At 38.6% G+C, this 15,486-nt stretch overlaps 1 protein-coding gene across 1 annotated transcript in view; it reads right to left on the bottom strand.

The window, feature by feature from the left end:
• Positions 1-15,486, bottom strand: part of gigyf2 (GRB10 interacting GYF protein 2) — a 220,117-nt gene that overhangs the window by 177,520 nt on the left and 27,111 nt on the right. Inside the window, exons 2-4 of the mRNA XM_060834883.1 lie at positions 14,791-14,852; positions 13,436-13,565; positions 635-730 (exon numbers count right to left, since the gene is read on the bottom strand). Of these exons, the coding sequence (XP_060690866.1) occupies positions 635-730; positions 13,436-13,565; positions 14,791-14,831 (267 nt within the window). The 5' untranslated portion in view covers positions 14,832-14,852. The remainder of the gene's footprint in view (positions 1-634; positions 731-13,435; positions 13,566-14,790; positions 14,853-15,486) is intronic.

The following is a 15,486-nucleotide window of genomic DNA, read 5'->3' as shown; positions in this document are numbered from 1 at the left end:
CTAATGGGTTTAAATAAAAAACAAAATTAAGCCAGTTAATATATTATTTTGTGATTGCTACAAGTGAAATCTGAAGAATTATTTATTTCAATGATATTGAACCTTAAACACCTGAGAAACATCTCAAATCTAGGCAATATACTATATCCAGTTCCAACTAATAGCAAGACACTCATTCATATTGATTTAACTAAAAGGGCATATTTTCATTCAGGAAAATGCCTTCAATTAGCCAATAGCTATGACTCAAGGTAAGTTAATTTGAAATGACCTCAAAAAATATTTGCTCAAATTGCTTTGAACAAAATCATTAATTCTAGTAACAAAAGATATTTTAGATAAGACTTACTTCTACATCATAAATAGATCTGCTTGATTTACATAAGCACTGTAATATGCAGCTTTTTGGTCACCATTCCTTTTCTCCTTCCTGCCCATTTATGTATCAGGCCCAACAGGCTGATATTTGCAGAGCTAATATAATCCAAACTAACATGGAACAACACTGGATTGCTAAAATTAACAGTACACCATCCTTAAGTTCCATGAACATTCTATATAGAACACTGAATAAATAAAAAGCCAATCCCCTTTAAAAGGAAAATAATTATTTGTATCATCATAAATCACTCACCTGTTCTTCTTCTGTAAATGGCACAAGTGCTAAAGGTAGTAGGGGCTCCTCTTGTAAAATAGGAAGAAACTCCTTATCAGTTAGATCTACAGGAATCTAAATTAGATAATAAAATTAAAGTGCTAAATAGAATGAAACAGACAGTTTTGTTTTACATGCCTGCTTTAAATAAAAGATTATAGACAAGACTGGAGCCAGTACAGCTACTTGTTGCACTGTCAGATTTTAAAATGTGCAAGTTAAAACTAAACAAGTAAAAACAAAAATTATGAGCAAATTATTATATTGACAGCAACAGCAGGTCCAGCTATTCCTTCGCGCAAGGCATCAAAAGGATGCCTCAACCTGAAAATAGCTACACAAAGCTGTCCATGTGCAAAATGGCCTAGCAATTTAGAATCACACTCATTTGGTCAAGAGTCAGGCCTGAGGATCTGAACATGGCTGAAAAATGCTGCAGACACTGACATTATAACGAGAGTTTACTGGAGGTTACTACCTTACTCAGGTATTCAAACGGTTTCTTTAAATCAGGTTGTAAGTTTGCTTGCTGAGCTGGAAAATTTGTTCTCAGATGTTTCATCACCATGCTAGGGTAACATTATCAGTGAGCTTACGTTGAAGCGCTGGTGTACTGTCCCACTTTTTGTTTGTTTGTCTTGGTCTATTGTGGTGGATTATATCACTTGTCTGTTGCAGTATATATAAAATATCCTGCAGTGTATTTATATAACCTGCAACAGACAATTGATATTATCCACTACAACAGACCAAGATACAAAGGAAGTTACCCACCAGGATACATTAGCACCAACTAGCCACCAAAAGACATGACCAACTATCACTCATATCCTTACATACAGAGGAGGAACACCAGTTAGAGTGGGACAATCCATCCATCCTAGAGCAGGCTAAGCAAATATATGCACAGGAATTCCTAGACGCCTGCCATTCAAACCAGAACACTACCAACACACATGAATTTGGACCCCATTTACCAACCTTTCAGAAGAAGTGTTATCACGCACAACAGACCAAGACACACAAATAGAAAGCAGGACAGTATACCAGTGCTTCAACTGAATGTCATCAATGATATTACCTTGCACGGTGATGAAACATCTGAAGATAAATCTTCCAGCTCAGTGAGCAAACTTAAAACCTGAACCACAACCTTGGCAGGGTAAAACAGCAAAGCAGCAGTGAGGGAAATAGCAATCAAAGTGACGCAGGAACATACGGAGGATACAAATTTCAGAGCACACCTGCTGATGTAGCTAGAGGTTACTAAAGTAATACACAGACAGAATTAAAGGCAGTCTGAATGCAAACAGAATTCTTACAAGTTAAATAAATCAATGACATATTCAGCCAGAGAATGTTCAATTAGGGATCAGAAAGTTCAAGGGTATTCAACTTTTAGCAAGCATAGGCAAAAGATCAAAACATTAATGAGAGAATCTTAGATCAGAAAATCATAATATACAGTCAGTTTGGGAGAAGCTAAGACACAGAACGGGACAGCAAGTGTGTAGTTGTGTACAGGTCATTAGCAACAGTATTTGGAATGTAGGACCGAGTACAAATTAGGAAATGAGGGATGCATTCTACAAGAATAATAAATAAATATGGGGAATCTCAATAATTGTAGAATTTTATATTTATTTGCGAGTAGAAAGAGGAACGCTCTGGTATCCAAAAAATGAAAAGTGATGGCTCTGGCAAAGGTAGGATGTTATTCTGCTGTGCTTCAAAATCTATTGAATTGGTTTGTTCTATTTCATCTTCATTACTTTTACGCAATAAATTTTGCTTTATTGTTAAAGTTAAACACACAGCTTTGCACACTTCTGTTCCACTGAATGACCACTATGTTAATTTAAAACAAAATGATCCATCAAGCCAGATTTCAGTCTGGGATCTGACTTGTCAATAGCGACATGAGCTGGGATATCAAGGGCCTGTTCTTGCAGGATTTGATTTCATTGGATTTAAGAAGGATCTGTGAAATAAAGATCATGGGACAAATTTTGAAGATGGCTTTCAATATTGTCAGTTTTCTGAAAGTGCAAGATTTATAGGTGGATTGAAATATCTGCTACAGTTAAACTAAGAACATTAGCAGACAAATTGAAGGCAAAAGTAAAGATGCAGTAAGGAGATTCTTCAAGCCATTATTCAACATTTAGAATTGGAGTAAGAGAAACATGAAATTGAGATGTCACAGCCAAAAGTAGGTAAGAAATAGCTAGAAATGAAAATGAGTTGGAGAAAAAAGAAATGAAAATACTTGAATTCAAAGAAAAACAAAGGAAGGAGGAATTTTAAAAACTTGAACCCCAAAGAGACAGGGCTATTAGACATGATTTGGCCCAAGGAAGGCTAAGAGTAAGGAAAGAAGAAGGTGGATTCTGATTCCACTAAAACAACAAACAAGCAGTGAAGTTTCCTGGCTAACATGGGAAGTCTCAGCAATGCAAAAGGTTTCTTTGATTTAGAAAAAACGCCTGAAACTACAAAAGAACATGACCTTTGTTTTTTGAGCCTGATCAGCTAAGTGAGCGATTTTCAAGACTTCTAAAACTTCTAAACCTTAATTTTTTTTTCTGTAAATTTATAATTGGGAATACGGTAAGGACAACTTTTTTTCTTATGTTTATACTGTGATCTGTCTCTTGATTGATTTTTAGTAAGGATTGGTATAAAGTTATCCCAAAGTGATAAGTGAGAAAAAAAACCTCAGGCTGATACAGTAGATAGGTGCAGCAAGTCCAACCGTCAGACAGACAAGAGCTTGGCAGAGAACGAGATAAACTGAAATTAAACTGGATTTATTTCAATGAAAGCGACCTAGCCGGGCAAGTATTGAACTCAGGACATGGCTGGGAACATGAGACTGGGACAATGCAGCTATTACAGAAATGTAACTGAGAGAATGGACAGGTCTGGCAGCTTAATGGTTCCAAGGTTGAGTTGCTTTTTAAAAGGATAGAAAAGGAGGCGAGAAAAGAGGGGCAAGAGGCACTTTTGGTTAGGGGGAACGTTATGGCTGTATTGAGGCAGGATCTTCCTGGGAGGTCATCTAATGAAGTTATATGGGTGGAACTTAAAAATAAGAAGGGGTTGATCACCTTGTTGGGATTGCATTATAGGTCCCCAATAATCATTGGGAAATTGCGAAGCAAATAATGTAAGGGGACTTCATATATCTGTAAGGGAAAAAAAAAAGTTTTAATAGTACAGGGATTTTAACTTTCCAAACAATGACTAGGACAGTGTTCAGAGCGTAAACAGGGAGGAATTTGTTAAGTGTGGATAAGAAAACTTTCTAATTCATTATGTGGATGTATCTAGAGAAGGAGCAATACTTGACGTTCTGCTGGGAAATAAGGCAAGGCAAGTGACTGAGGTGTCAATGGGGCAAGTGATCATAATTCTATTAGTTTTTAAAATAGTTGATAGAACTGATCAAAAAGTCAAATTTCCAAATTGGAGTAAGGAAATTTTTGACAGTATTAGGTAGGAACTTTCAAAAGTTGTTTGGCAGAGGTTATTTGTAAGTAAAGGGATGGTTGGGAATTGCAAGGCCTTTAAAAATGAGATGAGAGCTCAGGAGATAATATGTTCCTGTTAGTGCGAATGACGAGGCTGGCAGGTGTACAGAATGCTGGATGACTAGAGAAATTAAGGTTCTAGTCAAGAAAAAGGAGGCAGGCATCAGGTATTGACAGCTGGGATCAAGTAAATCCCTAAAAAAAAGAGCATAAAAGAGCAGTAGGAGTATATTTGAGGGAAATCAGAAGGCCAAAAAGGGGACACGAGAAAGCTTTGGAGATTCCAAAGAGATTCTACAAATACATTAAGGACAAAAGAATAACTAAGGAAAGAATGGGACCCCATAAAGATCAACAAAATCATCTATGTGTGGAACCACAGGAGACTGGGGAGATACTAAATGAATATTTTGCATCAGTATTTAATATTGAGAAAGCACATGGAAGTTAGGGAACATTGGCGAGAAAAATACATATGTCTTGCAAAGAGTTCTTATTACATAATAGGAGGTTCTGGTGTTAAAATACAAAAGATAGATAAATCCCTGGGACCTGATCAGGTGTTCCCAGAATTTTGTGGGAAGCTAGGGAAGTGATTGCTGGGTGCCTCACTAAGGTATGTGCAATATCGATAGCGATGGGTAAGGTGCCAGAAGCCTTGAAATTGGCTAATGCGCTTCCATTATTTAAGAAAGGCTGTAGCAAAAAGCCAGGGAACCATTGACCGGTGAGCCTGACATCAGTGGTAGGTAAGTTGTTGGAGGGGATTCTGAGGGAAAGATTTACGTGCATTTGGAAAGGCAAGGACTGATTAGGGATTGTCAGCATGGCTTTGTGCATGGGAAGTTGTGTCTCACTTGACTGAGTATTTTGGAAGAGTTGACAAAGAAATTGACGAAGGCAGAGTGGTAGACATTGTCTATATGGATTTCAAATCATTCGACAAGATTCTGCATGGTAGACTGGACAATAAGGTTAGATCACATGTGGCTTGAAGGTAGGAGACAGTGTGGTGGTGGTGGACGACTGTTTTTTGGACAGCTGGACCGTGGCTAGTGGTGTACCACAAGGATCAATACTGGGTCCACTGCTTTTCATAATTTTATATAAATAATCTGGATGTGAAGACAGGAGATATGGTTAGTAAGTTTACAGATGACACCAAAATTAGTGGTGTAGTGGACAGTGAGGAAGATCTCAGAGTACGGCACGGCGGCACGGTGGCACAGTGGTTAGCACTGCTGCCTCACAGCGCCTGTAGACCCGGGTTCAATTCCCGACTCAGGCGACTGACTGTGTGGAGTTTGCACATTCTCCCCGTGTCTGCGTGGGTTTCCTCGCTCCGGTTTCCTCCCACAGTCCAAAGATGTGCGGGTCAGGTGAATTGGCCAAGCTAAATTGCCCGTAGTGTTAGGTAAGGTGTAAATGTAGGGGTATGGGTGGGTTGCGCTTCGGCGGGTCGGTGTGGACTTGTTGGGCCGAAGGGCCTGTTTCCACACTGTAAGTCTAATCTAATCTAAAAAAAAAGTACAACAGGACCTTGATCAGATGGGCCAAAGAGGGGTAGATGGAGTTTAATTTAGATAAATGTGAGGTGCGGCATTTTGGTAAGGCAAATCAGGACAGAACTTATACAGTTAATGGCAGGGCTGAAAGAAGTGTTGCTAAACAAAGAGATCTGAGTTGCAGGTGAATAATTCCTTGAAAGTAGAGTTGCAGGTGGACAGAGTAATGACACACTTGCCTTCACAGGTCATAATACTGAGTTTAGGAGTTGGGATGTCATGTTGTGGCTGTACAGGATATTAGCGAGATGATGTTTAGAACACTGTACAATTCTGGTCACCCTTCATCAGGAAGGATGTTGTTAAACTTGAGCGCGGAAAAGATTTACAAGGATAATGTCAGGACTGGAGCATTTGAGCTGTAGGGAGAGGCTGAACAGACTGGGTTTTTTTCCCCCTTGAGCATCAGAAATTGAGGGCTGACCTTATAAAATCATGAGGGGTATGGATAGACAAGCTTTTTCTAGGGTAGGGGAGCCCAAACCTAAACAGCACAGGTTTAAGGTGAGAGAGGCAAGATTTAAAAAAGGACCAGAGGGGTAATTTGTTCATGCAGAGAGTGGTGCATGTATGGAACAAGCTGTCAAGAAAGTGGTGCAGGCAGGTACAATTACAACACTTAAAACACATCTGGATGGGAATACGAATAGTAAGAGTTTACAGAGATACGAACGAAATGCTGGCAAATGGAACTATGACAGATTAGGATGTCTGTTCAGCACAAATGAGTTGGACCACCCAGTCTGTTTTCAAGTTGTATAACTCTATGATTCTATGACAATAAGAAACAAACCTAAATCAGACATCCATAGAATTTGCAAGGGGACAAAGTAATGCCATGAGATCAGTGGCTTTGATCACTAAAGCGAGAGAAAAATTGAGAACGTAAGGAAAATTATGATATGGAAAAATTTCGAAATAGCAGATAGAAGAGGTATTCTACTGAAGATGAGTCATACCAGACTCAGAACATTAACTCGGTTTCATTCTCCACAGACTGGCTGAGTTTCTCCAGTATTCTCTGCGTTTCTTTAAGATTTTCAGCACTAGTGGTATTTTGTTTTTATTCAAAATATTGAGTCACACTGGAGCAAGTCAGTCACTGTTGCTGGCTGTTGACACTATTTATATTCTAGAAAGGAAAAGGAAGCATAAAAAGATTGATTGTTGGCATTTGCGGAGGTTATAAACCAGTCTCACTCTCCAGAGCTTGATTAGGAGACAATTAGTTAACAATCACGTCTTGTAGGAGTAATTTAGCAATTTCCGGTGGAAGGAACAAATTTTAATTATGGGAAATAACCTGACAGATTCAAGAACACCAGTCACACTAGGCATGTTTGAATAACTAGTAGAGGTAAAAGAAATCGAAACATGGCATGAGGAATACCTTGGATTGCTTCCTGGCTGTGTTGCAACTGGATCTCAAGTTTCAAAGAATTAGACAGGAAGAAGAGGTGGTGATGAAACAGGGATATGATTCAGAAATTCAGTTACATTGTTAAAGAATACATGGTTTGAAAATAAAACTTAAAAAAGATGGAGGCAAAGAGAATGAATCTGATGTTTTGTTCATCATCTTTTCAGAAACGCACCATACCGATTTTTAACTGAAAAAGTTACACCAAATTGACTGGATGTTATTACTTGAAAGACAAAGTACTAGAGAGGAAAAGGGAGCCATTATAGTAACAGCCAATGTAAAATAGGCAGTGGTCCATCAGGTGGCAAGCCCATCTTCAAATTGTAACAAAATTTGAAAGTGACTCTCAAAATTCCAATGGTAAGTCAGCCAGGCAATGGGGAAAACATTTCTATTGGCTAAGATGAGATAAAGATATGGTCAAACTTTGCCAAAGATGCCATACACGTCAGGTAATGGGGTCATCCCAAATAATTAAACCTGCACCTTCAATTTGATACCAGTCTTCGAAGAACAATTTAACAGGGTCTCGAAATTGTGCATAATCAGGAATGGAAATAAATATCTTTTAACAATGACAAATACTTCTACAAGATGCCCTGAAGCAGTGCCTGCTAGAAAAATTAGTGTAAAGTGTCACTGGAAAAGTGCTCTTTCTTTTCGAAATGAGATATGGATTACCCCAATCAGGTTAAAGTTGAAATTTTACAAAATATTCAAAGAAATTAGGAATAAAACAATTTACATCTTCTGCCTGTCAAACACAAAATTTCAAAGGCACTGCAAAGATGGCATCAAACTTTGAAGATTATGATTAGAACTCTGTCAATAACATCCTTGGGATAAGAGAATTCCTTTGTTACTGTTTGTTATTAGGATCAGAATTCCAACCTTTTGAACTACTTGATTGTTTACTTGATTAGAGAGAAATTGATAAACAAAGTTGAGACTATGCTACCAGCCTGATCTTTGAATTTCAAAAGGGACTGACCACAGCATGCAAGTTAGCCAAAAAGCACTAGAAGAGTGCTGAACATGTAAATTGGAACAGATTAAAGAGGAATTCAAACTTTTGAACAAATGTGCGTGCTAGTGGAAAAAAGGGGAATTGAAGAATTTACAAAAGCATGTTTGAAAGGGCCCATGCATTCACTGAGCCAGAGTTGTGCATGGAGTGAGGGAGAAAGAGATAGAGATTTGATCAGCATTTAAAAGTTGGAATTTTTTGGGATGGGAAGAATGGGTAAGGGCAAAGAGCAAAACAAGCTGCACAGTGGTTAGCACTGCTGCCTCACAGCGCCAAGGATCCAGGTTCGATTCCAGCTTTAAGTGACTTTGTGCACACTTCATGCACAGTTTCTCAATCTCTACATGGGTTTCTGATGAGTGGCCGGTTTCCACCTACAGTCCAAAGATGTGCAGGTTAGGTGGACTGGCCATGCTAAATTGTCCATAGTGTCCAGGGGTGAGAGGCGAGGTGGATCAGCCATGGTAAATGTGGGTTTAATACGGACAGGATTGGGGGATAGATCTGAGTGGAAAGCTCTTCAGAGGGACAGTGAATTTATTTATCTGCACTACAGAGAATCGATGATTCTAAGAATATCAAAGTCAAAACCTTGTTACTTGAGCCAAGGTGTTACTGTTACCATCTATCTTGGGGGAACCGTTAAACAGAAAGTTCACTGGATCTTATCAAATTAAAAACTATATAAATTAAGCAGTGAGCACTCTAGTTGGAAGAAAGAAGAAACAAGTGTGTCATGTTAAAATGATGATGATGGAATCTCAGGAGAAAATACATTTACAATAATCAAAGGCATTGAAAGCAAAATAAAAATCAGAATAATTGAAGAATCAAATTGAAAGTTAAAATATGGACCCTTTTCAGCAATCAGATGGGATAACTCAGACATATTTAGAAGTTTATATGGCTTATATCTTCCAGATTATGTTCAATGTGACTTAAAAGACGAGAATCAAATTGGCTTACATGCATTGGCCAAAAATATTTTTTTTTGACGATTCATGATGCTGATAGAGCAAATGCTTTACCTATAAAGCAACATCCTTAAACTCAATTCAGAAAACTGAACTCAAGAATGGAAGGGCATTAAGACCGTGACACTATTAAATCTAGTAGTGTTCATAGCTGGAGTTCACTTACTGCGATGGTGCCAAAACCACAACAATTCTTTTTTCCCTATCAAAGGCAACATGGTAACAAAAGCAGACAAATATCCTATTCCAAGACTGGAGGATAGAAGTAAACAGACTGAACACATGATTCATAACCAAATCTAAATGGATATTGGCAAGTTCCATTGACTGATACAGCCAAAAAGAAAACTGGCTTTGATAAAGGATTTGGCTTGCTTTCAGTCAAGTGTGCAAAGAACATTTACACTATCTGACTGAACTGTTCCATCGGCTACAAAAAGTCAATTAGTTATAAATCCAGAAGAGTGAACTTGTCAAAGCCAAAGTGACAATTTGGCCAACTGTGGGATAAGGACAAGCAGCACATTATGAAGTGAAAGCAAGCACTATTTTGGATTATTTTCATTTCATTTCATCTTCTGTATTTTTTGATGGAGATTGAAATGGAAAATGGAATGTTTTAAAAGGACTCGAGAAAGGACTGACTGAATTTTTAAAAATAAGATCTCGAAACTCATTGTGTAGGGTGTTTATACTGCTCCTTTACTCACAAAATAGCTGAAGCTGTTTGTAGACAGCCCAACACCAGAAAGTGCGTGCAGTGCAGGATATGGCAGTAAATAAACTGGCAATTGGATTGTGCAATTTGAACAGTTTACAACAAATTTACGTTCCTTTCAGAAAGGAATCACCAGCCAGAAAAGTGATCCAACCATGACTAACGTAAAAATGAACTGAAAACGCGCAGCAGGTCAGGCAACATCCAAGGAGCAGGAGAATTGATGTTTTGGGCATGAGCCCTTCTTCAGGAACACATTCCTGAAGGGGTCATGCCCGAAACGTCGATTCTCCTGCTCCTTGAATACTGCCTGACCTGCTGCGCTTTTCCAGCAACTCTTCAGCTCTGATCTCCAGCATCTGCAGTCCTCACTTTCTCCTAACGTAAAAGTAAACACTCTATTAGAACAAAGAGGCTTGGAATATCACCAAAATGGTACTAACCTGGCAGCTTGGGAACATTCTTAAGACCATCAGAAATAGGAGTGGAAGTAAGGCCAATCTGCCCATTGAGTCCACTCTGCCATTCAATCATGGCTGATGGGCCTTTCAACGTCACTTACCCACACTCTCCCCATATCCCTTAATTCCTTGCGAGATTAAGAATTTATCAATCTCTGCCTTCAAGACATGTAATGTCCCGGCCTCCACTGTGCTCCATGGCAATGAATTCCACAGGCCCAGCACTCTCTGGCTCGGGCTGAAGACATGTCTCCTCATTTCTAAATTGAGCCCCTCTAATTCTAAGGCTGTGCCCACAAGTCCTATTATCCCCACCTGACAGAAACAATTTCCCAGCATCTACCCTTTCCAAGCCATGAATTATCTTGTAAGTTTCTATCAGATCTCCCCTCAACCTTTTGAACTCTAACGAATATAATCCCAGGATCCTCAGCTGTTCATCATATGTTAAGCCTACCATTCCAGGGATTATCCATGTGAATCTCCACTGGACACGCTCCAGTGCCAGTATGTCCTTCCTGAGGTGTGAGGCCCAAAAGGGGACACAGTATTCTAAATGGGGCCTAACTAGAGCTTTATAAAATCTCAGTAGCACCTCACTGCTTTTATTTTCCAATCCTCACAAAATAAATGACAACATTACATTTGTTTTCTTAATCAGGGGCTCAACCTGCAAGTCAACCTTTAGAGAATCCTGCACTTGCACTCCCAGATCCCTTTGTACTTTGGCTTTATGAATTTTCTTACCGTTTATGAAATAGTCCATGCCTGTGTTCTTTTTTCCAAAGTGCAAGACTTCGCATTTGCTCACATTGAAATTCAGCTGCCCTTTTTGGACCACTCTCCTAAACGATCTAAAATCTTTCTGTAGCCTCCCCACCACCTCAGAACTACCTGCCTGTCCACCTAACTTTGAATCATCGGCGAACTTCGCCATAATGCCCCCAGTCTCTTCATCCAGATCATTTATATATAAAGTGAACAGCTGCGGCCCCAACACTGAACCCTGCGGGACACCACTTGTCACCAGCTGCCATTCCAAAAAAAGAACCTTTTATCCCAACTCTGCCTTGTCAGACAGCAAAACCTCAAACCATGCCAGTAGCTCACGTCGAACACCATGGGCCCTTCCCTTACTGAGCAGCCTCCCATGAGGCACCTTATCAAAGGCCTTTTGGAAATCTAGGTAGATAACATCCACTGAGTTTCCGTGGTCTAACCTACTTGTTACCTCTTCAATGAATTCGAACAGGTTTGTCAGGCACGATCTCCCCTTACTAAATCCATGCTGACTTGTTCTAATCCAACCCTGCACTTCCAAGAATTTAGAAGTCTCATCCTTAACTATGTATTCTAGAATTTTACCGACAACTGAGGTTAGGCTAATCTGTCTATAAATTTCCATCTTTTGTCTTGATCCTTTCTTGAACAAGGGGATTACAACAGCAATTTCCAATCATCTGGGACTTTCCCTGACTCGTGATTTTTGAAAGTTTACAACCAACGCCTCCACTATTTCTTCAGCCACCTCCCTCAGAACTCTAGAATGTAGCCAATCCGGGCCAGGAGATTTATTAGTTTTTAGATCTTTTAGATTATCAAGTGCTTTCTCCTTTGTAATGGTCACCATACTCAATTTTGCCCCTGACTCTCCTTAATTGTTGGGAATATTACTCATATCTTCCACCGTGAAGACTGACATACAGTACTTATTAAGTTCTTTATTTATTTCCTTATCTCCCAGCACTAGCCTTTCAGCATCAATTTGGAGCAGCCCAATCTCTACTTTTGTTTCTTATGTAGTAGAAGTTTCTTTCAATATCATTACTAACCGTCAGAGATGACCAAGAAACTTAAACAAATAAACCGTAATATAAAGTAGCAACACGCATAATAAAGAGACAATAAAACTTAGATGTATGAAAAGAGAAGAGAAGATTAGCAAGACAATTTTGGGCACACTGCAGGCAGAAAACAAGACAGCAATTTATAATGGAACACAAGGCACAGAAACTAGACAAACACCTTAAGCTTGCATTCACAAAGGAAGGTTAAAAAATCCTCGCAGGAATCCCAGAGAATTTTGGGACTGGCCAGAATAAGGGCCTAAATAAAAAATGTTTGAGATTTTACTGGGATGGAGAGGAGGAGGAATTTCTTTACGAAAATTGTTGTGAATCCATGGAATTTGCTACCTCGGAGGGCTGTAGAAGATCATGTTGAAGATAGAAATCAACATGATCTAGCTTTCTAGATTCCAATGACAAAGGACATGGAGATGGCATGGAAAAATAGCATTGAAATACAAAATCAGTCGCGACCTAAGTAAATCATGGGGGCGGTTTGATGGACTGAGTGACCCATTTCTGCTCTTATTTCTTATTTTCCTGTAGATTTTAAAAATTATGTCTTAAATTTAGCAGCCATTTAGTATACAATTCTACATTTGCTGATTATTTGTAGTCTTTTCAAACACAAATGTTAAAAAACTAAGAATATTGATGCTTCCTACTATTAGCACGGGAAGAATACAACCAGTGAACGTTCATTGTTCATTAATTTAACCAAGCCATCAGATCAAATTGAGTTGAGGGAAGAGGAAGACCTCAGGGTGCAACACCGACTTAGACAATGGGACATTGACTACTAGAAACAAATTATCAGTCCACTTGCAGGACAAACCTGATCTACTATTGTTAACCAAGTATTTTAATTTACGAGAACGTAGGGCTGCTTTCTATCAGAGACACACAACTGGTGATGATTTAACCAGTCACTACACCTCAGGCAAAGGGACAGGTTGAGAAGGAGCATTCTTCATAGTTATTTACATCCAATACATCTACTCAAATGCCATGTTTTCCCAAAGCCAAAAGATAAGTTTTACATTCCAAAGTGTGGATCCCTTTCTCAGAATATGTGCTCAATATGTGCCATGGAAGAATTTGAGTCTAAATATTTAAGAGACAGTCCAGAAATTAAATCACAAAAAGAAATAAGAATGTTTCCAACCAATTCTATCAGTTATATCAAGTTTTAACATTCACCATTCAATTTACTAGATCTTGCCAAGATATACCTTGAGATCCTTTACATAAAGTGCTAGCATTTCTTCTCGTCCGTAACGGTAATCTGCTAATTTATACTTTGGCAATGCTGGTGAGAGGGGTGGGGAGGTAATACTCCCACCACTTGACAATGCACGAAGCCTGCAAGGAAAAAAGAACATACTTAAAACACTCTTTAGCTTCTTCTATTTGTCATAATCTAAAATTGTAACAACCTCAACAAGCAACATTAAATACATAATGCCACAAGCAAAGAAACCAGCCCACTTACGTTTAGTTACAATCGAGGGCCAATACAGCAGCCCAAAAACAAGCAATAATTCTAGGTTCACAATCTGTTGTTTCTCCATTCAAAAGTATCACTATCTGAAAATGTCCTGTTATCTATCAGTATTATACACCGGCTGTGTATAAATGAGGATGTGTCCTATTTCAAATGACCTTCATTCCAATAATACAAGATCAACGCCATCCAGGACAAACCAGCCTGTGATTGACAGCCCATCCACTACCAGACTGTACCATTTACAAGGTGAACTGCAATAACTCTCCAAGGCTCTTTCAATAGCATCTACCATACCCAACAACAGCAGATACACAACAGCAGCAGCAAATTGCAATTTTCTGCCTAAGCCACACACCATCCTAATTTGGAAATGTATTGCTCTTCCTTCATTGGTGCTAGGTTAAATCCTGGAACTTTCTTCCTCTCATCAGTGTGGGTGCACCTACAATAAGCCAAGGCCCTCTGCCAACAACTCAAGGGCACCTTAGGATGAGCGACAAATGCTAGCCTCACCAGTAATGCTCATTCCTGCCCAATCAACGTTATCTCTTGCATTAACACTACAGATTAATCAAACTGTCCACTATAATTTAGGAAGCAGATGTAATGTTGAAGTAGTCTCTAGCATTACGAAGTCATTTTATTTTCGTGACTGAAGGAAAAGCAAGCACAATATGAAACGGCATAGAACCCTCACTAAATCGGAGTTAAAGATGTTAAACAGTACTGCTCTTGTAAAATTTACAAAGTTGCATGTTCTGGCAGTTCCAAAATGATAGAAACTCTAACTTGATTTGACTCCAGCCTTTGATCAATTGAAAGCCAGTCAGAATGTTCTCTGCAGATTAGGTAATCCTAAAATATGAAATTCTCAACTTCTATCAACATTATCAGTCTGAATAAATACATGTTACATTTTGAATACACATTTTCTTAGCACAGAATGATCAAGAGCTGGAATACAAAATGCAATTCTTCCTTTAAAATGATACTACCATTCACTCTTAACAGTCATGTTTTCAGAATAATTTAAACAAAAACAAAAGATAGCTGATGACAATATATGGAAACATTCCTCACCATTCAGGCCCAAAGTTAAGGGTTTGCGTTTCTGCTGCCATTTTCTTTTCTCCGTCAATTCACTATTGAAATAAAAAACAATTAAAAATTTAGTTAAAAATAAAAGGGATCCTTTTGTAGCTTAGCTAATAGTACCCTTACATCTTAATCAGAAGACTGCACAAAGTGCCACAAAACTGGTATTGTCTCATTATCTACACTGCAGTACTGAGGCAGTAGTTTTTGGAGGCATTGAGCTTGTGTTGAAATGCTAAATCTTTTAGCTTGCTTTGCAGTTCAGGTAGATAAATTTGTAACAATTGTAAAGGGCAGAAAAAATTTGCCAACTATCCTAGCGAACATGCCTTCTAATGGATTCTGTGATTCTGAAGTGAGGGATTGATAAATTTTATTACAAAGATGATTTTTAGAAATGGAATGACCTAACAGAAAGAGCAATCGAGGAATCCATAACCACTTCTGAGATCAGCTGATATACATCTGAAGACAATAAATTTAGGGTAGGGAGAATGACATTTTGTGGCTATACATCAAATGTGATCATTCTAAACAGTTCACCATTATGGATTTTAGTTTTCACAAAATGATCAGAGTATTTCCCCCAAGAAAGATCACTACTTCAGAAGTAATTCAGGGGATGACGATATAGATATATCTTTTTAGATTTGATAAGGTGAGCTTGCCCTGCACTTTTAC

This window comes from Hemiscyllium ocellatum, chromosome 13 (assembly GCF_020745735.1).
Source record: "Hemiscyllium ocellatum isolate sHemOce1 chromosome 13, sHemOce1.pat.X.cur, whole genome shotgun sequence".
In the NCBI taxonomy this organism is placed as follows: Eukaryota; Metazoa; Chordata; class Chondrichthyes; order Orectolobiformes; family Hemiscylliidae; genus Hemiscyllium; species Hemiscyllium ocellatum.
Note: the sequence above shows the minus strand (reverse complement) of the source record. Positions and strands in the feature narration are given on the sequence as shown.